This window comes from Schistocerca americana, chromosome 2 (assembly GCF_021461395.2).
Source record: "Schistocerca americana isolate TAMUIC-IGC-003095 chromosome 2, iqSchAmer2.1, whole genome shotgun sequence".
Taxonomy (NCBI): Eukaryota; Metazoa; Arthropoda; class Insecta; order Orthoptera; family Acrididae; genus Schistocerca; species Schistocerca americana.
The window spans coordinates 552,386,732-552,412,367 of record NC_060120.1 but is presented as its reverse complement, the minus strand read 5'-3'; the positions used below and the strand labels follow the sequence as shown (position 1 = coordinate 552,412,367).

Genomic DNA, 25,636 nt, shown 5'->3' with positions numbered 1-25,636 from the left:
GTACTTTTTTCTATTTGTCTCATCCTCATTTGACTGCCCCTTTTATATGTTCAGGTTGTAAAGCTAAATTTTTGATGTAGACATCTAAAATCTTGAATCTATGTATGGACCGGGAAATCAGACAAAAAAAAAAAAAAATTCACCAGAAGAAATAAAAAAAAATCTATAATTCTAATTTTTTTGTCAAAAAATATCAACTAACAATTAGTTCATAATATATAACTTATACATATGTTTAAAAAATAATTTCCAAACCTTTACATTTTCTCACAATATCACACTATTTTTAAGCCCCCCTGAAAAATGTAAATGAGGGACTTTACTGCAGTTCATCACAGAGGGGATATATCAGAATATCGCAAAATTTATTCTATGCTTCTTATTGTGATACACATTAAGTTTCCAACTACTATGACATTACTAAAACACTGTCTTCATTTTTACTGAAGTGACCATGCATAGCAGCAACAGTTTTCGTACATGATGATAATTTGGGTATGCTCTCTAAGTCTTGTTTGATTCGATGCTTCCATTTGAGTCCTCAGTTCACTTGTGTTTATTAAAGGAACACTGAGTGAGTGATCATTCATCAGACAAGTTTAGTGTCTGACATGTGTGATAAGTAGTTGGTGTATGGAAGCAGTAGTTAATACTGAAGTGCACAGGATACCTGTAATCTTAGTGGTCCCTATTCTATATGAATTACCATTTTTGGAATAGCCAGCCAGGACTCTTCTGTGAGGTTAGCTAATGCTCAAATTTGCCATAATTCATAGCACGGTTCATTAAAGATATTAAGTAGTGTCCCTGACATATCAGGTTGGCCGAACACACATGTTGGAATACGATCCTGAAAAATTAATGTTTTAGGTACATGAAGTTGGTTAATTCATGTGTTTGTGAACATATTAGCAATGGGCCATGTCGTCTAAGAATATTTGCCTTGCCTTAGTCAGTGATGACAGAATGTATGGACCTTATTATAATAAGTGGCACATTTCAGGGTGCATATTCAGTTACTGTACTGGAGGAACAGCAACATTGACCACTAAGTTAGGTAGGAGAAGTAAAAGTTGTACTTTTATTTACACATTTCTTGACACGTTTACAGATTTATATGAGTTATACAAATACTTATTTTATGAGAGGTGTCTCTCTTCTGTTAGAAGGCAGGTTTGTTGCAGATCTCCATGCTAATATATCCTGTGCAAGCTTCTTCATCTGCATATAACTACTACAAACTACATCTATTTGAAATTGCTTATTGTATTCATTTCATTGTCTCCCAGTTATTACATACATACTTTCCTCCAATACCAGTGACAATTCCTTGACACCTCAGAATTTGTCCTTTCCTTTTTACCCAATTTGATTTATGACCAATTTATTACTTACCCATCCAATCTTCAGCATTTTTATGTAACATCACATTCCAAAAACTGCTATTTTATTGTTGTCTGAACTGCTTATCATCCACGTTTCAGTTCAATACATGGCTACACTGCAAACAAATACCTTCATAAAAGTATTTCTAACACTTAATTCTACATCCAACATTTAACAGATTCCTCTTTTGCAGAAATATTTTCCTTGGTATAGCCACCCTGATTGTGCATTTTCACTACGTTGAACATCATCAGTTATTTGGCTGCCCAAATAACAAAATTCTACAACTACTTTCGGTGTTGCACTTTTGATTGAAGGGTAAACAAGAAAAGAGACTCAAATTTTATGTCTATCAGTGTGTTAACATTGATGTATGGAAACGAGATGTGGATGAATAAAACAAATTATCAAAACCTAACTACAATCACCTGGAATGAAATTCCCCCGATCAATGAAAGGATACGTCCTAAAAGACAAAAGACACAATGAAGAGATAAGGCAGTAATTAAATAAATGTTTATCAAATGACAGAATATCCCAAAATGAGAAATTGGGAACACCACATTTTTTTGAATGGGTAATAGAATTCCAAAGTTTGCCCTTAGATATCATCCTACTGGAATAAGAGATGACATGCAAACTGAGATTAGAACAGGCTTTGTGTAATCCTGAAAGAGAAAGTAAGCAACAATTGTAGGCAACTCTACAGATACAATATTTGTGTAATTTCCCAGGAAGCAGATCAGATAAAAGGCTTTAGATACATATAGGAAGAGCTACCAGTTTAATTCATCTCGATCAGTAGCATCCAGACCTTGCTTCAAGAAATCAGAAACAGGTGTCACAATAGATAAACTAACACGAGGAAGAAATGCCAAAAAAAAAGGACAGTTTTGCATAGATGGTTGTAAACTAATATTAATACCAACATTAAGCACCTATTGGTAATTATTGGCCATTTTATGTTTTCTTTTAGTATGCCACTTTCTCTGTTAATGTAATCCCCATTGGTAGGCAATACTTCTTGGTATTTGTGAGTGTGAAACAAACAAGTGTTGCTATAGTTAATTTGTCTTGTCTTTCACATAATAATTCCATTTATATATTTGTTAATTGGGCCCTGTTCTCGTCAAATGTGTGTAGTTTACACTGAATCAACTATGTGCAGCTGCAAGGATAATTAAAGATTTGAAAACAAATTTTAATGTGTACTTGTTTCAAAAACCTCACATTAGTTAATCATCAATTAACCTGTTTTTCTTCTTTTACAGTCGCCTCAACCAGCAGCTATCCAAAGCATTAGTAGATAATGGAGTGGATCTAATTGTCATTGAAGGAATGGGACGTTCTGTACACACCAACCTGGAAGCAAAATTCACTTGTGAATGCCTCAAACTTGCCGTAATCAAAAACCGGTGGTTGGCCGCTCGACTTGGAGGAGACATGTATTGTGTCATGTGTAAATATGAGCAACCTCACCAGAGAAGCTAACACATGTGGTTGTGTCAACCTATTTGCTACTTAGTTACTGGAGTTATATTTGGAATTTCACTACCATATTTATGGTATAATTTTCTCAGTATATATGGTCAACATGTGAACTACTTGGTATGTTAAATCATCCACCCTTCCCTTGCCCAGCCCTAAGTCAAGAAAATAACATGGTGAAATGTGGGTTTACTGCTTATGTTCATTTCATTCTGATGCTGTATACAAAACAGAAACAAACATTGCCCTAAATTTTACTATTTTTTCTGTAGCTCTGAATTTTTATTGGTAAGGAGTAGGCTGTTTTAAAGAAATTATTAAAAAATAATTTGCTTACACACAAAATCAACTGTTCAACAATCTCCAGTACAACAGTTTTACGTAACAAAAATATGAAAGTGTTTGCTGTTATTAAAGATATTATAAGTATCTATTACTTGAAGCAGAGCTTGTATTTTCCAAATTTTGTACACAGAAATGTAAAAAAAGACATAATAAAAAGTTATATTTGTTTATATGTAATTTATCTGAACATATAGTTATGTTTTCATGAGCTGTCTCAAGTATGTATTTATAAGGGATCTTTGATAGTTATTTTGACACAAGCTCATAAAAATTACATGCTTGAATATCACTTTTTCAAATACTCACAGAAATCAGTTCCATATATGTTTTATAATTTAACTGAGAAAAACTGAAATCGAACAAGTTTGGGTTTTTCTTTGTCAGCATACTGGGTGGAAAATGGAATGACAGCATGTCACTGAGTATGACTCTCTAAATGTAGTTATCCCACTGAACTACAGATAAACTTAACATGACTTGATTTAGAAATTCCCATATACAGCAGAAATCTGCACTTGTGAGCAGTTGAATTAGACATACTTACTAACCCAGTAGCGGTAACAATATCTTTTGACCCGATGGCTGTAGCGACATATTGTGGCATGCACTCCACAAGACACAAAGTGTTGGTTGTATCGTGATCCCTAATCACTCATTTGGTGCCCACAACTCTTGGAAATAGGGGGAGCTGGGTCCATGGCATGCATGTTTTGATTGAGAGTTACAGAAGCACCCTTATTTCTATGGAGTGATGCTCAAACCATTCTGATACAATCTGAGAGCGATGAAGTGGTGCATATCTTGCTTTCGGTACATGTCACCTACAGCTTGCTGTAGGCTAGACAAACCAATGCAAGTGATCACAAAGTAGCTTCTTTTACCATTTTCCAGTGAAAGATGAAGAGTGTGTCCACTCCAGCTTGAACAGTGCCCTGCGGACCAGCAGAATGCATCACCATATGTAATTTTTGATCGTAAATTGCCATTGGCGTATACTGTGACTCACTGAATGAGGCAGTCTTTTTCCCACCATTTCAGCATTTAATCACTGCACTCTGTGATGAGGAGGCAGTACACAAGTGAGATAGTGATTAGGAGGAGGATGAGGAGTAGTTGCTGTTATTGTTCAACATTGAGTTGGGAAGTGATGTGCTGGACTGTGACCCTTTTGCACACTGTTAGTCCATTATAATCAACATCATCCCATGGCAGTTGACTCCGGGGACTGTGTTTTCCCCTGAATCAAGTTGCTAATGGTACACCCTAACCACAGATACACATGAAATGCCCAGTGTTTGCACAACCACAGAGGTGGAATGTGCTATGTGTAATGTGTCTACAATGTGGCAAATACAATGTGCATCAATATGCATCTTACACCTCCAACTTTCGACTGTCCTGGTGACAGCTCATGAAAATCTGGTACTCCGCAATCATTTGACACACTAGACTGTCCTACTGGTAGTGGAGCAAGGAGAGTTCTGTGCCCAACAAAAGCACTTCCAGTTACTTTCCACATATATTCAAAGTACCAAAGTTGTCATGATCAAATCCATAGCAGTGGTGGTCTGAATACAAATATCGTAGATAATTATGACTTTCTTCTGGGTGTTCTGCTTAGCTAATGTTTCCATTTTATGCAAACAACATTTCCATGAACCAGCGGTTTTCTTCAGATGCTGTGAGTATTGCTGTTATGTGTACTTGTTGCCTGGACAGCAACTAGACTGAAATACTATTGGTCTTATACCACTATCTATAGCTGAGTTTGACTCCCAATGCCCACTACACCCTTTGATGGTCTTTCGTTTTCCAGAGCTCACACTGATATTCCATGAATCACACATTCTTTCCACAGTTTCCAGCTCTGATGGAAGTGATGATTGGTGAGGTCTTAATAAATTGAGTGCCAGAACCCCAGCCTTGATTAAAGTGAAACCTCTATCCCTGTTTATTAGGTTTTCTGGCACCTTAATTTTGACAGACTTGATTATGCTGTCCCACAAACTTGGTTTCTGCACCACAATAATTGTCTCATTGTGTTTCATTTCATGATTATATTCAAAGTAGTAATTAGTGACATGGCATAGAACTGAATCTATTTACAGTGATCAAGTGAATAGTTACCTGCTAAAGTTTATGTGAGAAATGCTTACGTCCAGGTTGCAAGTGCTGTCACTTGTAATTATGAACTGCTGCATCTTGAAATAATATTCAGAGAAACCATGTATTTACATTAATGTGGATTCTTCACCATTGCAGTTGTGTGCTGGATTCTGAAAGTTTCGATAAATTCTCAACTTTTTTCTAAATAATAGAAAGCACTGCTTCTGAGACATGCTTATGTGGCACCTTACGTTACAACTGATGTATATGAGGCAACACATCATATACAATTAGTTCTCATACTTTATATCAGTTCTGTTTGACACTAATGTGTGACAGTTCTGTATGAATCAGACAGCTAACAAAACACTATCTATCGTATGTGACATCAGAACATCTGTACCTGTTTACATGCACAAACAATAATAAAACTTCCAAAACAGTTTGCAGTTTTAAACTACATAACTAATAAGAATACTTTTAACTGTAACAACTATTGTTAGTCGGTTAGCTCAACAATGGGTAGCATCGCTTCACCAAAGTGATATGTTAGTATGTTACGCCAAATATACCCCCTCCCCTCTTAGACACACATTATACTGCCATTGTAAGTATGAAATTCCATTTAAGTTATAAAAACTGAAATAAGAGAAACTTGCTCTTTTAATATTTTCAACTCTTAAACTATGTGAACTGGAAGCTATTCATTCATATCTTCACTAAGTGCTACCTTCACAATTCAACTCTGAATTAAATAAATACATCACAGCCCTAACTTGGTTTATCTATAATCAATTTGAACATTGTCTCAATTCATTTGTATGTGTGGACTAACCACAGTGAGGTCTGATAAATCATTTACACTTCTGGCTTACTTTCTATTTTTACACTTAACAAAGAATTTCTCAGTTAGTTATTCTCAAGTAACATCCAGTATCATCTCCCATCATGAATTTTACACTGCTAACTTGGACTGGAAACTACCTACGTGTTGCAACATCTTTGGCACTCCTTTAGTATCCAGATAAGAGTTTCTGCAGTAGAAACTATTGAAAATGGAAAGTAAGAGGATAGACATGGTATTCCTGGAGGAGCAGAAAGAAATGAAAAGTAAAACTAGGGATGTTAGAACTAAAGAAAGAAAGATGACAGCACACAAAGACAGATACTCTTGTACAAACTCAGCAAATATTGTTAGTATGATCAATTTCAAAGCATACAAATCATCACCAAAAAACTATCATCCAATAAATTAGATATACAAAACACTTATAAAACACTAATTTATATGTGCAAAATAGGCACTTTATATATGTGTACTTGCAAAATGTGCACCCATAATAATTTGTTGGCTGCACACACTAATTATTATGATAAATGTTCAGAAAAGATTTACAATAGTAGTTTTTTGTACCTTATTTATTAATGAAGATCAGTCAATGTTCATGGGATTTCTCAATTCCCCATTAACAGTACACTGCTGTCACATACTGAGAACTTCATTATTGCACTACAGAACCATTGTTTGAGGTAATACATACCATTCATGAACAGCTGCTTGCAATTCTTCGTTTTTGCTGAACCTCTTATCTCGTAGTGCATTCTTTGTTGTTGAATAAGTAAGATGGAGTGAGATCTGGTGAATATGATGGTTGTGGTACAGAGTGAACCCCAGTTATGTCTTTGCATTGCTGAATTGTGGTACTGAAGGAGCACTTCTTGCGACCACTTTTCTGGTCACCTTTACTGAACCCTGCATCTGAGTTTTGTAAGGGTATCGGTGCACCCTGCTGTTGACACAGTCTCAATGTTCCCGGAGACCATGATTCTGACATATGACTAGGACTCACATTCTTGTGTGCAGATTCCTTTCTGCTAGCAAACTCACTGAGCCAGTTGTAAACAGTCTTTTGTGCAAGAATTTCTTGACCATACCCTGTAATTCAACTTTCTGACTATCTCTTGTTTCGACTCCTCCCTCCCACAAAAACCATGTAGCCCATCTTTGTCCACAATAGTCACCTTTCATCTTGTCCATGGCTTTCTCTATTGGCAACAAACAAGTGCTGTCCTTGCACTAGACATACTGGTCACAACTGCCATCTAGTCTGTGTAGTGTACTAGAATCAATTCATCATTTTATAAGAACATGTGCACATAGTTTGAGTGGTAAGATAACGGAATTGTAAATCATTTTTGAATGCCTAGTTTGAGTGGTCTTTGTAAGATAACTGAATTGTAAATCATTTTTTAATGCCCTTTGTATATTTGATTGTATTTCTGAATAGACATTTTTTTCTTCAGCACAGCACAAACTTATTCATTATGTTACTGCCATTTAGCAAGAGGAGTTACAGTTTTAAGAAAAACAGTAACCTTTTGTAGCACTGCATATTATGCTCCCTCACTTATTATTACCTACATTAAGAACAGCACTCAAAACTCAAACACGTGCTTCCTTATTATCCATTTATTAACCCGAACCATTATATTGACTGGAGCATTTTCATTTCAGGTAAGTTCCTCTATTCTGAAGCTTTCAAATCAAGTCTCAAAACTAACAGTATCCTACTTCCATAGAAACTGTAATGCTGTTGCTAAATTTTCGGTGTCACTAAACTGAAGCAACACCATGGCAGCCATGTCTAAGACAAGCATGTGGACACAGAAGCACCTGATATGTAATTCCACAAGCAAGCCTGTTTTATACCTTGAAGCAGCCAGGTTGAGCTGCACAGTCACAGTGACGTCACAGAAAGGCTCTGCAAGGATGGATCAGTATGTGGTATATTTCCACACTTTTCAAACAATGAACTGTTGATGTGCATGTGCCTAAAGCAGTTTTACGACACAACAAACTGCTATAAACACCATCTGATTCTAGCATACTTATGTGCAGTCTAGCAGCATCCTCCACAACATCAGGTCCAAATCAATTTTCCGCATGCTATGGGACAGCCAGCTCCACCAGACTAGCTCGCAGTTCTAAGTCCACCACCATGGACCTAGGCGACAATGGGGAGTGATCCCTCAGGGGCCACAGCAGCACCGAATTGCTGCCATCCCTCAACACCAGGGTGAACTCCTACCCCAGTAGCCATGGTCACCTGTGGGAATTCATTTTGGTTTTTGGTTTTGTTTTGCTTTAGGGTGCAAAAAACAACTGGGGTCATACATGCCCAAGTCAAAACTATAGAACATGAACACAGAGATGAGTTAAACGACTCTACGTCAGTCCCAATTGACATAATAAAAGACAACTAAAAACAGGCATGAAGAAAAAGGGCTAAAAAAGACACTATACAGAAACAGAGGTCCAAAACCAAAAATTAAATGGCCTTCACCATATTGCTTCGGCAGATAAAAAGTAAAATGCAGTTGACAGCCCCCGTGTAATTTGCTAAAACGGCTGATAAATCAGACGGCAAAACCAAGCGGGAATGTGTAAGTGGTTAAAAAAAGGGCATTCCATCAGGAAGTGGCAGACAGTTAAAACTTGGACGCAATGTGTACAAAGTAGTGAGGTAGTGCCATTTAGTAAATGGCGATGGCTACAAAGGCAGAGCCCAATATGCAGCCAAGTTAAAGTAATCTACTCCCGGCAGGAGGGCTGAGAGGAGGTTGTTCGAGTCGCTGGGAGAGGCTTAATAAGCCAAAGCTTATTCCTGTGAAGGGAGGACCATTGGCAATGCCAAAGAGATACCACTTCCTGACAGAGATCATTGGAGGGAATTTAGGTACTCACGGGCTGAGGTATGAGGACTGCAGCCTTGGCAGCAGCCTCGTTTCCTGGCAAACAGACATGACCAGGTACCCGCTGAAACATCACACGGTCTCCACCAAGAGTGAGCAAGTGACAGTTTTCCTGGACCCACTGCACTAAGAGATGGGCAATGTACAGCGCACATAGACTTTTAAGGGCACTGAATGAGTCTGAGCAGAGGACACAATTGAAAAGGCTGTGTTACCGGATGTACTCCATGGCCTGATACAAGGCGAAGAGCTTGGCTGTAAATACTGAGGAGTGTGTCGGAAGACGATGCCAAAAGGCATGGGTGCCAATGACGAATGCACACCTGAACCCACATTCAGTCCAAGAGCCATCAGTGTACAGAATAATACTATTCCAAAGTTCCATGAGAAGGTCGTGAAACTGAAGGTGATAGACCGAGGCTGGAGTAGTGTCCTTAGGAAGCAAATGAAGGCCAAGGTTAACATAGGCCACTTTACGAAGCCATGTTGGTGAAGGGTTCCACACCCACTGGGAAAGTTTCAGGTAGTGTGAAGCTAAGCCACTGTAGCAAGTGCTGAAAGTGGACTCCAGGAGGTAACAGAGAAGAGGGATGAGCCCCATACTGATGAAGCATAGGAGGGTTGACCGTGCATGGCAGACAAACAATGTACATACCTGCTGAGTAGAAAGTCATGGCGGTAGGACAGTGGTAGTTCAGCAGCTTTAGCATAAAGACTCTTATTCAGGCATGAGCCCCAGGAATTTCTTGGTTTCAGCGAACAGAAGGGCAACAGGCCCAAGATGTAGAGATGGCGGGAGAAACCATTTGTGTTTCCAGAAAACAATAGGTGGCAAAATCGTGAACGAAAAGGGAGCCGGAAATGCCCGGTGGGAGACAGGCCATTATAGCGTTAGTGGAAATAGCAGAGAGGACGATGCTCAGGACGGAAACGTGAGGCACACCATTTTCCTGGATAAAGGTGTCCAACAAGGCAGAATCCACACGCACCTTGAAAACTCGGTCTTGTAAAAATGTCTGAAGGAAACAGGGCAGGTGCCCACGGAAGCCCCACGTGTAAGGAGTACGGTGGATACCAGTTCTCCGGCAGGTGTCGTAGGCCTTCTCCAAATCGAAAAACACAGCCACAGTCTGGGAATTCCACAGAAAACCAGTCATGAAATGGGTGGACACAGTAACAAGATGGTCAATACAGAACACTGCGTTCAAAATCCACTCTGTGCATTCATCAAGTAAATTGCGAGACTCTAGCCACCTCACCAGCCGAAGAATGCAACAACACTTTGCACACACCTGTTTATAATGAATGCAGTTCGCCATCATAGGGTGGTGGTTAAAAATGCGGAGAGCATGTCTCCATGCGTGCATTGCGTTGCAGCATGCCTCAGTCCACCAAGGGACTGGGACACGATGTGGTAAAGAGGAAGTGTGGGGACTGGAATGTTCTGCAGCAGTAAGGATAACGTTTGTGAGATATTCTACCTGGTCATCACAGCTGGGGAAATCTTGTTCTTCGAAGGTTGCCAGGGAGGAGTAAAGTTGCCATTTAGGCGTGCACGTGGATGGGGTAGGAGTCAGCAAACGGATAGCACACAGCCTTCAGGAGTGCATGGGGAGGAAGAAGAAAAAAGAGGATCCTCAAATGACGAAGCAGAGGAACGAGAGGAGAAGGGAAACAAAGAAAGGAAAAGGGAGCGAAAAACAAAGGTGAGACTGTTCGTACGTCAGCAACAGAATGCAGAACATTCCCAATAATACTCCAGACATGTTCTCCAAGGGAGGGGAAAAAGACTAGCAAGAGGATGGACATGCAGCACGGAAGGGGAAAAAATGCTGCAAAAGCTGGGTTCCCATGGTAGCCAAGCACGAACCCGCCAGAGAGTGGCGAGCCCGCTGGGGGGTAAGGGGGGGAGGGGGGGGGGAGGAATTCAGTGGATGTATTCATTACAGGCACTGCTTACTTGGGGCTGCATAGTGCTAACTTGGGCACACACTGCTGAGTAAGGTAAACAGTGTCAGCAAAGCAGGACACGGGCATCAGTTGACCTTCACACCACTGTGGCTTTCCGACATCATCAACATCCTCTGTGGACCATGTGCCTGCAGAGGGCATATGTATCCAGGGTCACCACAGCACTCCAAAGTTGTAATCTGAACTGAATAAAATATATTGTGTCTTGCAGCGGAGTTTTCCTAGCCAACCCCTGGCCAGCCCTTCCACCTCCACAACCCGCCACTCCACCACTTCTGCACTGCAGCGGCCCCATTCAGTTCTGCCAGGTTGCTATGAAACGATCAATTACAGAAGACTACTTCCCATATTTTGAGTTAGCTTATTCCTACTTTGTTAAGGATCCATACATGATTTTTGAGATTCCTTATATTCTGTCTCCTCAGTATAATTCTGTGTGTTCCACTCAGTGTGACCCAAGTCCAGTTTTTCTTATTACTGGCACATTGTGCTGCTTAATTCCACATTAGGATTCCAACTGAATGTTATCACATCTTTTCAAATTCTGTATAACTGTAGCTTTCAGCTTTCCTTCTGTTCCCCTCTTTGACATAACAATACTATCACCCAGCATTTGTGTAGTCAGATCTGGATTAAAATTAAAGCACTGAGGTAATGTACAAACTCTCTGCTTTTGTACTAACAATACTTACCCGTATCTTACAACCCCTTCATCCAAATACTCCTAAATGTAAGCATTCTACCAATTGTTTATGCTCAGATTAATTATAAGAGCTTATATGTAAACAGTCATTTTACAGTGACTCTGGTCACAATGAAATATATTTTGTGGCATCTCAAGAAAACATTCTTCACTGTGTAGGAAGCAAATGGAACAGTAAAACTGTAACATTGTTATTTAGCACCTGAGTCTTCAAATTTATCATTGTCGTCTTAAGCCCAAAGACTGGTATAATGCAGCTCTTTATGCTAGTCTATACTGTGAAGATCTTATCATTTCTGCATAAATTCTGCACCCAACAGAACTGGATCTGTTTGCAGTGATTGAGTGAAGGGTTACCCACTGTAGTTTGTGTGAGAAATGTGTATGTCCAAATTGTGAGTGCTGTTACTTAAATTATGAACTGCTGCATCTTGAAATGATGTTCAGACAAATTATATAGTTAGCATTAATGTTGAGTTCTTCACTATTGCACTTGTGTGGAAAGACGGTTATGGGGTCTTTCCATTACAATTGGTGTATATAACGAAAGACTTCACATACCATTAGTGACCATACATTTGATATGATGTTACATCAATCATGTTTGGCATTAATGACTCACAATTCTGTACAAATCTGACAGTAACAAAACATCATGTATTCCTTGATGTCGGCACAAATGTCATAACATTCAAACAGATTGTGATTTTAAACTACATAACTAATGAAACTTCCTGGCAGATTAAAACTGTGTGCCCGACCGAGACTCGAACTCGGGACCTTTGCCTTTCACGGGCAAGTAGGAGACGAGGTACTGGCAGAAGTAAAGCTGTGAGTACCGGGCGTGAGTTGTGCTTCGGTAGCTCAGATGGTAGAGCACTTGCCCGCGAAAGGCAAAGGTCCCGAGTTTGAGTCTCGGTCGGGCACACAGTTTTAATCTGCCAGGAAGTTTCATACCAGCGCACACTCCGCTGCAGAGTGAAAATCTCATTCTGGATACATAACTAATAAAAATAATTTTAACTGTTGTGACCATCATTCATCAGTTACATAGAAGTCAGGTAATAAAACTTTACCGAAGTGATATGCTACACCACACAAGCCTTTTGTAAAAAAAAAAAAGAGGGTTCAAATGGCTCTGAGCACTATGGGACTTAACTGCTGTGGTCATCAGTCCCCTAGAACTTAGAACTACTTAAACCGAACTAACCTAAGGACATCACACACATCCATGCCCGAGGCAGGATTCGAACCTGCGACCATAGCAGTCGCGCGGTTCCAGACTGTAGCACATAGAACCGCACAGCCACTCCGGCCGGCTAAGCCTTTTGTGTCATAAATTTCTTTTCTCCCTGACTTAGTTCAGAACCTCTTCATTAGCTAATCCAAACTATATGTCTGTCATCAGCATTCTACCTTGACGCAACATTACACAATCCTCTGTTCTCTTCTTGTTTTTACTGTTTACTGCAATGTTCCACTTCCACATATGGCTATCCTCTAGAAAAATATATTCAGAAAAAAAAACTTCCAAACAATTTAATGTGTATAAGGTGCTAACATATTTCTCTTTTCACGAACATATTTTATGCCAGAGCCTGTCTGCATTTTACATCCTCTTTACTTATCCCATTGTCAGTTATTTTAGTGCACAGATAGCGAAACTTGTGTACTAGTTTTAGTGTCTCATTTCCTAATTGCTTCCCATCAAGCATTACCTCATGTAATTTGACTAACTCGACTTATGCTCTCCTCAAAACACTGTCCAGTCAGCTCTACTGCTCTTTCAACTCCTATGCTGTCTCTGATAAAATTACATTACTTCTGTAATACTACTTTAATAACTTTCCAAAATTCTCCAGCCCGCATCTCGTGGTCGTGCGGTAGCGTTCTCGCTTCCCACGCCCGGGTTCCCGGGTTCGATTCCCGGCGGGGTCAGGGATTTTCTCTGCCTCGTGATGGCTGGGTGTTGTGTGATGTCCTTAGGTTAGTTAGGTTTAAGTAGTTCTAAGTTCTAGGGGACTGATGACCGAAGATGTTAAGTCCCATAGTGCTCAGAGCCATTTGAACCATTTTTGAACCAAAATTCTCCTTTGTTTCCTTTACAACTTGCTCAATGTACAGATTGAATAGCATAAGGGATAGGCTACAACCTTTTCTCACTACCTATTTTTTTTCAACCTATATCCTTTTTTCTTCAACCTCTGTTCACTGTATTTCATCCCCACATACATCAAAATTTCAAAGACTGCATCCAAGTCTGCAATGTCAAAATCTGTTTTTCCCCCTCCCCCCTAAATGTGCAGATGCTATAAATACAGGGTTTGGCTTTCTTCAGCCTATCTTCTCTGATAAGTTAAAGATAATTACTGCCTTATGTGTTCCCGCATTTCTCTGGAACTCAAATTGCTCTTCCTTAGGTCAACTTACACCAGTCAATGTTAATATTTTGCAGTCACAAACAATTAAACTCATGGTTTGATTATATTCACACCTGCTGGCATCTGCCTTATTCAGAATACCTGACAAAAAAGAAGAAGAAGAAATGTTCCTAATGGTCCTTCCACAGATCACAAGTGGAACAGTCTGCATGGACGTGAGATAGGTTAAAATTGTTTTAATTTATGAGGTAATCACAAATCTGGGGTCTAGAGGAATATTCAGTACTAGTCATTGACTCTGACAAACGATGTTATGTTAGTAGCTGCTGTGACATCATCTTCTAGTGCATATTTTGACAGTTTTGTTGTTAGCAGGCAAAGATGTTGTTGTTGTTGTTGTTGTTGTCTTCAGTCCAGAGACTGGTTTGATGCAGCTCTCCATGCTACTCTATCCTGTGCAAGCTTCTTCATCTCCCAGTACCTACTGCAGCCTACATCCTTCTGAATCTGCGTAGTGTATTCACCTCTTGGTCTTCCTCTACGATTTTTACCCTCCATGCTGCCCTCCAGTACTAAATTTGTGATCCCTTGATGCCTCAGAACATGTCCTACCAACCAATCCCTTCCTCTGGTCAAGTTGTGCCACAAACTCCTCTTCTCCCCAATTCTATTCAATACCTGCTCATTAGTTATGTGATCTACCCATCTAATCTTCAGCATTCTTCTGTAGCACCACATTTCAAAAGCTTCTATTCCCTTCTTGTCCAAACTATTTATCGTCCATGTTTCACTTCCATACATGGCTGCTCTCCATACAAATACTTTCAGAAACGACTTCCTGACACTTAAATCTATACTCGATGTTAACAAATTTCTCTTCTTCAGAAACGCTTTCCTTGCCATTTTATATCCTCTCTAGTTTGACCATCATCAGTTACTTTTCTCCCCAAATAGCAAAACTCCTTTACTACTTTAAGTGTCTCATTTTCCAATCTAATTCCCTCAGCATCACCCGACTTAATTCGACTACATTCCATTATCCTCGTTTTGCTTTTGTTGATGTTCATCTTATACCCTCCTTTCAAGACACAGTCCATTCCGTTCAACTGCTCTTCCAAGTCCTTTGCTGTCTCTGACAGAATTACAATGTCATCGGCGAACTTCAACGTTTTTATTTCTTCTCCATGGACTGTAATACGTACTCCGAATTTTTCTTTTGTTTCCTTTACTGCTTGCTCAATATACAGATTGAATAGCATTGGGGAGAGGCTACAACCCTGTATCACTCCCTTCCCAACCACTGCTTCCCGTTCATGTCCCTCGACTCTTATAACTGCCATCTGCTTTCTGTACAAATTGTAAATAGCCTTTTGCTCCCTGTATTTTACCCTTGCCACCTTCAGAATTTGAAAGAGAGTATTCCAGTCAACATTGTCAAAAGCTTTCTCTAAGTCTCTAAATGCTAGAAACGTAGGTTTGCCTTTCCTTAATCTTTCTTCTAAGATAGGTCGTTGGGTCAGTACTGCCTCACGTGTTCCAACATTTCTACGGAATACAAACTGATCTTCACCGAGGTCGGCTTCTACCAGTTTTTCCATTCGTCTGTAAAGAATTCGCAATAGTATTTTGCAGCTGTGACTTATTAAACTGAAAGTTCGGTAATTTTCACATCTGTCAACACCTGCTTTCTTTGGGATTGGAATTATTATATTCTTCTTGAAGTTTGAGGGAATTTCGCTTGTCTCATAATCTTGCTCATCAGATGGAGGAGTTTTGTCAGGACTGGCTCTCCCAAGGCTGTCAGTCGTTCTAATGGAATGTTGTCTACTCCCGTGGCCTTGTTTCAACTTAGGTCTTTCAGTGTTCTGTCAAACTCTTCACACAGTATTGTATCTCCCATTTCATCTTCATCTACATCCTCTTCCATTTCCATAATATTGTCCTCAAGTACGTTGCCCATGTATAGACCCTCTAAATACTCCTTCCACATTTCTGCTTTCCCTTCTTTGTTTAGAACTGGGTTTCCATCTGAGCTCTTGATATTCATACAAGTGGTTCTCTTTTCTCCAAAGGTCTCTTTAATTTTCCTGTAGGCAGTATCTATCTTACCCCTCGTGAGATAAGCCTCTACATTCTTACATTTATCCTCTGGCCATCCCTGCTTAGCCATTTTGCACTTCCTGTCAATCTAATTTTTGAGACCTTTGTAATCCTTTTTGTATGCTTCATTTACTGCATTTTTGTACTTTCTCCTTTCATCAATTAAATTCAGTATCTCTTCTGTTACCCAAGGATTTCTACTAGCCCTCGTCTTTTTACCTACTTGATCCTCTGCTGCCTTCACCACTCCATCCCTCAGAGCTACCCATTCTTCTTGTACTGTATTTCTTTCCCGCATTCCTGTCAATTATTCCCTTATGTTCTCCCTAAAAATCTGTACAACCTCTGGTTTAGTCAGTTTATCCAGGTCCATCTCCTTGAATTCCCACCTTTTTGCAGTTTCTTCAGTTTTAATCTACAGTTCATAACCAATAGATTGTGGTCAGAGTCCACATCTGCCCCTGGAAATGTCTTACAATTTAAAATCTGGTTCCTAAATCTCTGTCTTACTATTATATAATCTATCTGAAATCTAGTATCTCCAGGGTTCTTCCATGTATACAACCTTCTGTCACGATTTTTGAACCAAGTGTTAGCTATGATTAAGTTATTCTCTGTGCAAAATTCTACCAGGCGGCTTCCTCTTGCATTTCTTAGCCCCAATCCATATTCACCTACTACGTTTCCTTCTCTTCCTTTTCCTACTGTTGAATTCCAGTCACCCATGACTATTAAATTTTTGTCTCCTTTCACTATCTGAATAATTTCTTTTATCTCATCATACATTTCATCAATTTCTTCATCATCTGCAGAGCTAGTTGGCATATAAACTTGTACTACTGTAGTAGGTGTGGGCTTCGTGTCTGTCTTGGCCACAATTATGCATTCACTATGCTGTTTGTAGTAGATTACCCGCACTCCTATTTTTTTAATTCATTATTAAACCTACTCCTGCATTACCCCTATTTGATTTTGTATTTATAACCCTGTATTCACCTGACCAAAAGTCTTGTTCCTCCTGCCACCAAACTTCACTAATTCCCACTATATCTAACTTTAACCTATCCATTTCCATTTTTAAATTTTCTAACCTACCTGCCCGATTAAGGGATCTGACATTCCACGTTCCGATCCATAGAACGGCAGTTTTCTTTCTCCTGATAACGATGTCCTCTTGAGTAGTCCCCGCCCGGAGATCCGAATGGGGGACTATTTTACCTCCAGAATATTTTACCCAAGAGGATGCCATCATCATTTAATCATACAGTAAAGCTGCATGCCCTCGGTATAAATTACGGCTGTAGTTTCCCCTTGCTTTCAGCCGTTCACAGTACCAGCACAGCAAGGCCGTTTTGGTTAGTGTTACGAGGCCAGGTCAGTCAATCATCCAGACTGTTGCCCCTGCAACTACTGAAAAGGCTGCTGCCCCTCTTCAGGAACCACATGTTTGTCTGGCCTCTCAACAGATACCTCTCCATTGTGGTTGCACCGGTACGGCTATCTGTATCATTGAGGCACGCAAGCCTCCCCACCAACGGTAAGGTCCATGGTTCATGGGGGGGAAGATGATGATTGTGAAAGCAAAAACCCTGGTTCTGATCTGTAGCTTAGCCTGTTTGAAAAAATTGCCACTGATATGATGATACAGTCACTACGTTCTTTATGGTTTTTGTCGCATGTTTCCTATGTCAATGATCAAAGCTGACAACTAGTATTGAATATTCCTCTCGCTCCTAAATCTGGTCCTATTTTTATTTCACTAGACACCATCTGATAAAAAATGGTGAAGCACAAAGAAAGGAAGGAAGAAATGAAATTTCAGAATGGATTGAGAGGTTATATGATGTTATTTCAGTGATAACAATATTGAGTCAAATTTACAAGGAAGTTGGCAGTATGAGCTTAGTTATCAGTATAACTTTGGACCCCCTCTGGCCTAGAAGCTTGCACTGATCCAATTGGCAAGGGTGTCATAAAGCCATTGCATCCTCTCCTGAGGTACGATGGCCCACATCTGTTGTAACTGGTACTTGATAAACTGGACACCGGCACTAGGACATAGTTGATGGCCATGATAGTCCCAGACATGTTCTATCAGGGACTGATCTGCAGATCTACATCTACATCTACTTCTACATAGCTCTGCAAATCACACTTATGTGCCTGGCAGAGGGTTCACTGAACCACCTGCACACTAATTCGCTGTTATTCCACTCTCAAATAGCGTGCAGGAAACATAGACACCTATATCTTTGTATGCAAGCTCTGATTTCCCTTATTTTATTATGATGATTATTTCTCCCTATGTAGGTCAGTGTCAACAAAATATTTCTGCATTCAGAGGAGAAAGTTTGTGATTGAAATTTTGTGAGATCCTGCCAAAATGAAAAACGCCTTTGTTTTAATGATGTCCACCCCAAATCCTGTATCATGTCCATGACTCTCTCTCCCCTATTTCTCGGTAATACAAAACACGCTGCCCTTATTTGAACTTTCTTGATATACTCTGTTAATCCTATCTGGTAAGGATCACCACCGTGCATCAGTACTCCAAAAGAGGTCAGACATAGTGTAGGCTGTTTCTTTAGTAGACCTGTTGCATCTTAGCCTAATTGGTGCACAGTCTGGGCCTGAAGCCTTGCTTTTATTAAGTGATTTAAGTTGCTTCACTACTCTGAGGACATCTACTTCTCAGTTACTCATGTTGACAGATGTTCCCTGATTTCAGTTTCGAAATATTTTCTTTGTATTCTCTGGTGAAGGAATTTCGGAAGACTATGTTTAGCACTGTCATCAATAGCATTTCCATTGCTATTGTGCGCAGAAGGCACTGGTTATGTCTTGCTACTAGCATATTTTATATGTGAGCAGAATTTCTTTGGATTTTCTGCCAGGTTTTGAGATCAAGTTTCATTGTGGAAACCATTATAAGTAATTTGCATTGAAGTTTGCAATTAATTGTGAGCTTCTGTAAAAGATCACCAATCTTGGAGCTTTTGTGTTTGTTCAAATTTAGCATGCTTTTTTCATTGTTTCTGCAACAGTCTTCTGAGCTGCTGTGTGTGGCCTGGGAATCAGCTCTGACTTTTGTTAATACTATTTCTTTGAATTCACACCCCATCTGGTTTACACTTACATTGTTAATTTGGAATGAGTGGAGATTGTTTCTCTGCTTTTTTGAATAAATATATTTTTAATTTATTTTTTGGTGGATTTTGGAGTTACAGTATTCAGTCTTGCTACAACAACCCTGTGTTTGCTAATTCATGTATCCATTTATTGCTCGTTATTAGCTTCGGATTATTTGTTGCTAAGAGGTCACATGTGTTTTCACAACTATTTACTATCTAAGTGTGCTCATGAAGTAATTGCTCAAAATAATTTTCAGAGAATGCGTTTAGCAAAATTTCGGGTGATGTTTTATGCGTACCTCCAGACTTAAACATGTATTTTTGCCAATGTTTCAATGGTAAATTGAAGTAACAACCAACCATAATTGTATGAGTTGCATAAATGTTTGAAATTAGATTCAAGTTTTCTTTGAACTTTTCAGCAACTGTGTCATCTGAGTTGGGAGGTCAGTAAAAGGATCCAATTATTATTTTATTCCGGTTGCCCAGAATGACCTCTACCCATACTAACTCACACAAACTATCTACTTCAATTTCACTACAAGATAAACTACTTCAGACAGCAACAAACACGCTACAGCCAACTGTATTTACCCTATCTTTTCTGAACACTGTTACATACTTCACAAAAATTTTGGATGAAGTTATCACTGGCTTTAGCCAGCTTTCAGTTCCTATAATGATTTTAGCATCCGTGCTTTCTATTAGCACTTGGAGCTCTGATACTTTCCCAAGAGGGAACTGTTATAGCAACATTTCTTAGATCTACATTCCCTCTGTGTTCAACCTGCACCATTTGAGATGAAGCCCTTTCTGTGTTTCCCCGAGCCCCTCTAATCTAAAAACTGCTCCTGTAGCTGCCTCCTTTGAGTAATCGGCTCCTGACCTATTTAGTGGATTCCAAAACCTCACTACCCAATGGTGCAAGTCAAGGAATCTGCAGCCTACATGGTCATATAATGACCCTCCACTTGGTTCCATACCAGAGGTCTGAAATCGGTCGTGTCGACTATGCTGTAATTGGTGAGCTCTGCTTTCATCTCGCAAGCATGACTGGCAACCTTTACCATTTCAGATATCTGATCCAAAGTAACACACATCATTTGTACCAATGTGAGCATCACCTGCAATTTGCTGCACCCCGTGCTCATCATGGCATCCAGAAGCACCCGTTACATGTCTGGAATGACTCAACCTGGTATGCACGTAGAGTACACACTGGCTTTCTTCCCCTACTTAGCATCCACGTCCCTAAGAGGTCCCATAATGCATTTGACATTGGAGCTCCCAGCTACAAATAATCCCACCCTCTGTGACTACCCGGATCTTGCAGGCTGAGAGGTTTCCTCTGAAACAGAACAAGCAACTGCATCCAGTAGATGCCTGGAAACTGTTTGTTGGCCTAATTGGGGAGGCTTTATGCTCGGTCCCCTGGGAAGGCTTTCACAGCCTGCCAGTCCCTAAGGGAACCTCCCACTCGACACAGGTGCGGGTCAACCTCAATGCCAGCAGAAATTGGGCTGGTCCGCAGTGCAGACCGATCGGTGGAATTGTGGGTCATGCTGGATGTCTACTGGATCCCCATGGACAGTCTACAACAGTGACGCCCCTCCACTGCGCCTCAAGCTGTGTAACTGAAGCCACCATAGCCTGGAGCTGAGAATGAAGCGTCACCAACACAGCTTGCATCTGCACACAGCAATCAAAGTCCCTGTCCATACTAAAGACAATGGAAAACTACAGTACACAGACAAACAAATGACTATCAACACATTGTGCGAAACTCTGTCTACTGTAGACACTGATGAAAATGCAATAACTTTCAAAGCATGCAGGTGAGACTAGATAATACACGTCTGATTAGGAACTTGTACAATGTCACAAAATCTATTACTTTCCAACACAAACATAATGCGAGAACTGTGTCTAATAAATATTGAATTTACACACAGAAATTTAAAAACTAAACTACCAAAGCACACAGATGAAACTATATAATTCGCTCCTGGTTAGCAACTCGTAAAATGTTACATAATCAGTCACAGGGTTGCCGCAAGTGTCCCTAAGTAAAATTCTCTGATATTTCGCTGATTTACAGACAAGTTTTAGCATTTTTCCCTGACAAATTCTGAGATCTCAAGGGCAAGTAAAGTCACAAGTTGACAAAAAAAAATTTAAGGACTTCTGTATTTCTCCCCTGTGTGAGTAAAAATCTTAAGTAATAACATCACATCTTTTGTAATGAACTGTTTTTAAATTGAGAAAGCAAAGAAAATGGTATATGTGTTTCATTAAGACCACTGTTGTTATTTTATTTCAAAAAACACAAAACACATTTGGTGATAAAAATACACATCCCTTAAAATACTTTCATTGATTTCAGAAATAACCTTAGAAAAAGTAGTCCTTTTGAAAGAAGTGTTTAAGGTGGGGAAGAGTTGTGTAAATAAACACTACAGGTGACCGCCAATAAAATGTTGGTTCTAGCATGTTTGTTACAGTCAGTTATTACCAACTGTTTAGGTCATTATTTTACAGGTATTGTGTGATTTTCCTTTCGAGATGTATATGAGCATATAGCATAGAAACCACCAGCAACTGCCCCAATTTTCTTCTCCTTACCATCCATACTTTCTAATATATAAACTACTTTCAAGGTGCCAAATGTTCTAGAATAAATAAAATGTATATAAAACACCACACTGTACACTGTACTTGTGGTGAGACAGTCACAATTCCTGAACTCAATCACCCATGGTCTCTGGCCTGCTGAGGAGCACCGCAGTCCTCAGTCCATGGATAAACCATGAAAATCCGCTGCATTATGCCACACACAAACAGGCTCAGACTGCAGGTACATAGGTGAGACTAGATCGGTAAGACTAGGTCCAACAGGAAGGGCTTGCACATTAGTGGGAAATGGCGGGCTTCAGATCGGCAGGCCCAGTCCGTTATAGATACCTGCAGAAATGGCCTGCGGTTTTGGCATGTCATGGAAGTGGATGCATTTGGCCAGCTATTCACGTGTCACAGACAGCATGTTGATGAAATGAGACTGCAGTGATCAATCTGTGCAGTAGATAACTTGTTCAAATACTCTAAGAATCAATAACAATGAGGATAGGTAGCAACTTGCTATAAAGATGATTGCTGAGTCACAGACAGGCATGAAGAAAAGACAATCACATTCTCACAACTAAATTTTCAGCCATAGCTTTTGTCAGAAAATCTCTCTCTCTCTCTCTCTCTCTCTCTCACACACACACACACACACACACACACACACACACAAACACACAAAATCACTTGGACACAACTCATGCTCACATGACTGCCATCTCTGACTGCTGTGTCTACAGGCTCTGAGAATCAGATCCAAACCGCTCATTGTGCCTCTCTGCCTCTCATCAGCAGCTGCTAGGCTAGTGGCAAGAAGTAGCGACAGCTTCCCTGACATGTTTAAAATTCCCTGATTTCCAAAACTTTTGGCAACCATCAGTTACTTCACTGTTGCTCAGCTGGTAGTTGCTTCCTATCCTAACGGCCTTGAGCAACCAAACAGTTCATTGACGCATGTCGTGTGGACGAACACCGTCCTGCTGAAAACTAGCACCACTACTAGAGGTAACACATGAAGATGCAGGATGTCTGTGATGTCCTGTTGGACTCTCAAGAATTCTGTCAATCACTACCATCTGTGACCTGAAGTCATACCCATAGCTCCCCACACCATGATGACAAGAATAACATAGCTGTGCTGCTCCAGAACATTAGAAGAATGGGACCTCTCACCAGGTCGCCACCATACTCCCTGACGATGGTCATTTGGGGCAGTGCAGAATTGTGATTCATTACTGAACACAGTGCACCACCAGTCATCAGGTGTCCATGCTTTCCGGTCATGGCATCACACCAAACAGCTGTTTGTGTTGTGGTGTTAAAGGGAGATGCATGTAACAGTAGTTCCCCACTCCAACTGCTTCTAGTCTCCAACCAATGGCACAGTGTGACACAGCATGTTGCAGGGAGCCCATTACATGTTCTTAGATGGTAGGCACAGTTGTGAAGGGGTTATGATGTGCTTGGTGCACAATGCTGCAATCCTCACTTTTGGTAGTCAGACGTGGTTGACCAGAACCGTCATGACAAGTCTGCCTGCCCTCACTTTCCCATGCAGTCCAATGTCAGGCCACTGTCACATCCAAATGCTACATAGATTTTGAAATTTCATGATTCAACCAGCTGCCCGAATAAAGAAACACAATGAGTCTCCTTTCAAATTCAGTCAGGTGCTGATTATGTTATTCTCACATGTGCATATTGCTTCTCCATGTCCTTAACAGTGATCACTGAACATCTGATGATCTACACACCCCTTACATACCCTATTAGGTTGGATAATTACACTCAGCACTAACACACTATGGTGGCTGTTCTTGCCACAGAGCATTTATATATCCACAAGTAGCATGTACGAAGTTACATTGACATCCGACCATGTCTTCTGGGTGCTCAACTCTTTTATCAGGCAGTGTATATCTGCCCTAAAATTTGTTATATGATCAATTTGTCTTGTATCAAGCATTATGATCCTTGCCATTTCATGTTTCAACACAGGCACCAACATTAGTAGCATGCCATGGTACTCTGGATGTAATATTTCTGACAGACTGTTGCAAAATAGTGTTTGGTACATTTGCACACTCCCCACTCATCATCATTGCTTCCAAAGCATCCAAAAAACACTGTTTTCAAGCATATACTTTCTCTTCCAAATACCTTCAAATAAATTTAATGGGATCACGTTTGGACTCCTTGGTGGCCACTTAATATTTCAGCAACATCCAACAATGCTGCCTTAAAAAGTATTCTCAAGCCATTCTCATAGAATCAGTGAAAAGTTATGTTCACCACCCTGCATGACGTGCACATTGTCCACATCATCTCAGTTTGTAACAACAGAATGAATGAAAGTGTGTAGCATGTGCAAATACCTTACTGCAGTGGTTCCCAACAGGTGGTCCGCGAACCCCTAGGGGTCCGCGAGCTATGCCAGAGGGGTCCGCTAGATGCTATTAGAATAAAAAATATATTAAATATATTTCGCATGATAACAGATTTTTTGTTTTGGCTGCTTCCTGCTTGAGCAGAGCTTTAGCAAACACTAACTTCTGCGTCTAGCGTCTTCCTAGAGCCAAGTGACACTAGCGAACTCTAGCACAAAACTAGAATTAGATAGAGGCAGATAGTTAATAACAATGATGGCTAAATTGTAAAAGTTTTAATCTCAATATTTTTTCAATAATGAATATGTCAATGTTTTTTCTAAGTACCAAAAATAGAAAACGTATAAAAAGACTCTTAATTTGGCTTTTTTAGGTACTTCATACTATGATATGATGAGGTACCAATCATGCTCGATGAGGGGTTCCTCGAGAAAATTTTGTTGGGAACCCCTGCCTTACTGCATTCATTGTTTCATGAAGAAAGAGCAGACCAGTTATAGAATCATCATGAATGCCACACCACACTGTCAGTGATAGAAGTATCATTTTTAATTAAAGCTTAATATTTGTTGTTTCCAACCCATGTGGAACATGGCACCATCTGACCATCTTCATTATCCACTGCATCAAACCACATGATAAACTGGATTCCCTGTAATATTGTCTCATGGAATTATTGGGACTTTGCGTAAATGCCTCTTTAATGATAACTATCTTTGGGGCTAACAAACATGCGTGCAGTCTCTCTGTTTCCACATCCAGAATCATGTTTCTCCCTTCTCCTGTCTCCATCAGCTCTGTACCATTGTAGAGATGGAATAGCAGTGAAAGAAAAATAGAAACATAATAGTAGCCCATGCTGTGTAACACACTGAGTTGCATCTGATAAATCTTAGGCTCTTGTAAACTGAGTTTCTGTTTGATGATGTGTGGTTGCAACACTTATTTACATTGACCTCATTACTGCATTGATGGCCACTATAAAATTACTGCGCTCTCCTCTTAAACTGAACTTTATTGGTTGCCAGAAAGTTATTACAAATGCATATTTCTGCATAGAGGATGCCCTCTTTGTCTAAAGAAAGTAAGTGACTCCTGTGACATTCTGAATCTACGAACTGAGTTGCTGATTTGAGAAATATATGTCTTATTTATGCTAATTTCATTAAGGAATAAAATATATTGGGAAGCAGTAATTAGTATGTATCACGCACATATTTTACCAGTGTACCATTTAATTTTGAAACTATCTGCTCCTCTTGTCTC

At 39.9% G+C, this 25,636-nt stretch overlaps 1 protein-coding gene across 2 annotated transcripts in view; it reads left to right on the top strand.

The window, feature by feature from the left end:
* LOC124596521 (4'-phosphopantetheine phosphatase) overlaps positions 1–3,391 on the top strand; it is a 167,045-nt gene extending 163,654 nt beyond the window's left edge. For both annotated transcript variants that reach the window (XM_047135688.1, XM_047135687.1), the window contains exon 15: positions 2,658–3,391. In XM_047135688.1, coding sequence (XP_046991644.1) covers positions 2,658–2,877 — 220 coding nt within the window. In that variant the 3' untranslated portion in view covers positions 2,878–3,391. The remainder of the gene's footprint in view (positions 1–2,657) is intronic.
* Positions 3,392–25,636: the final 22,245 nt, after the last annotated feature.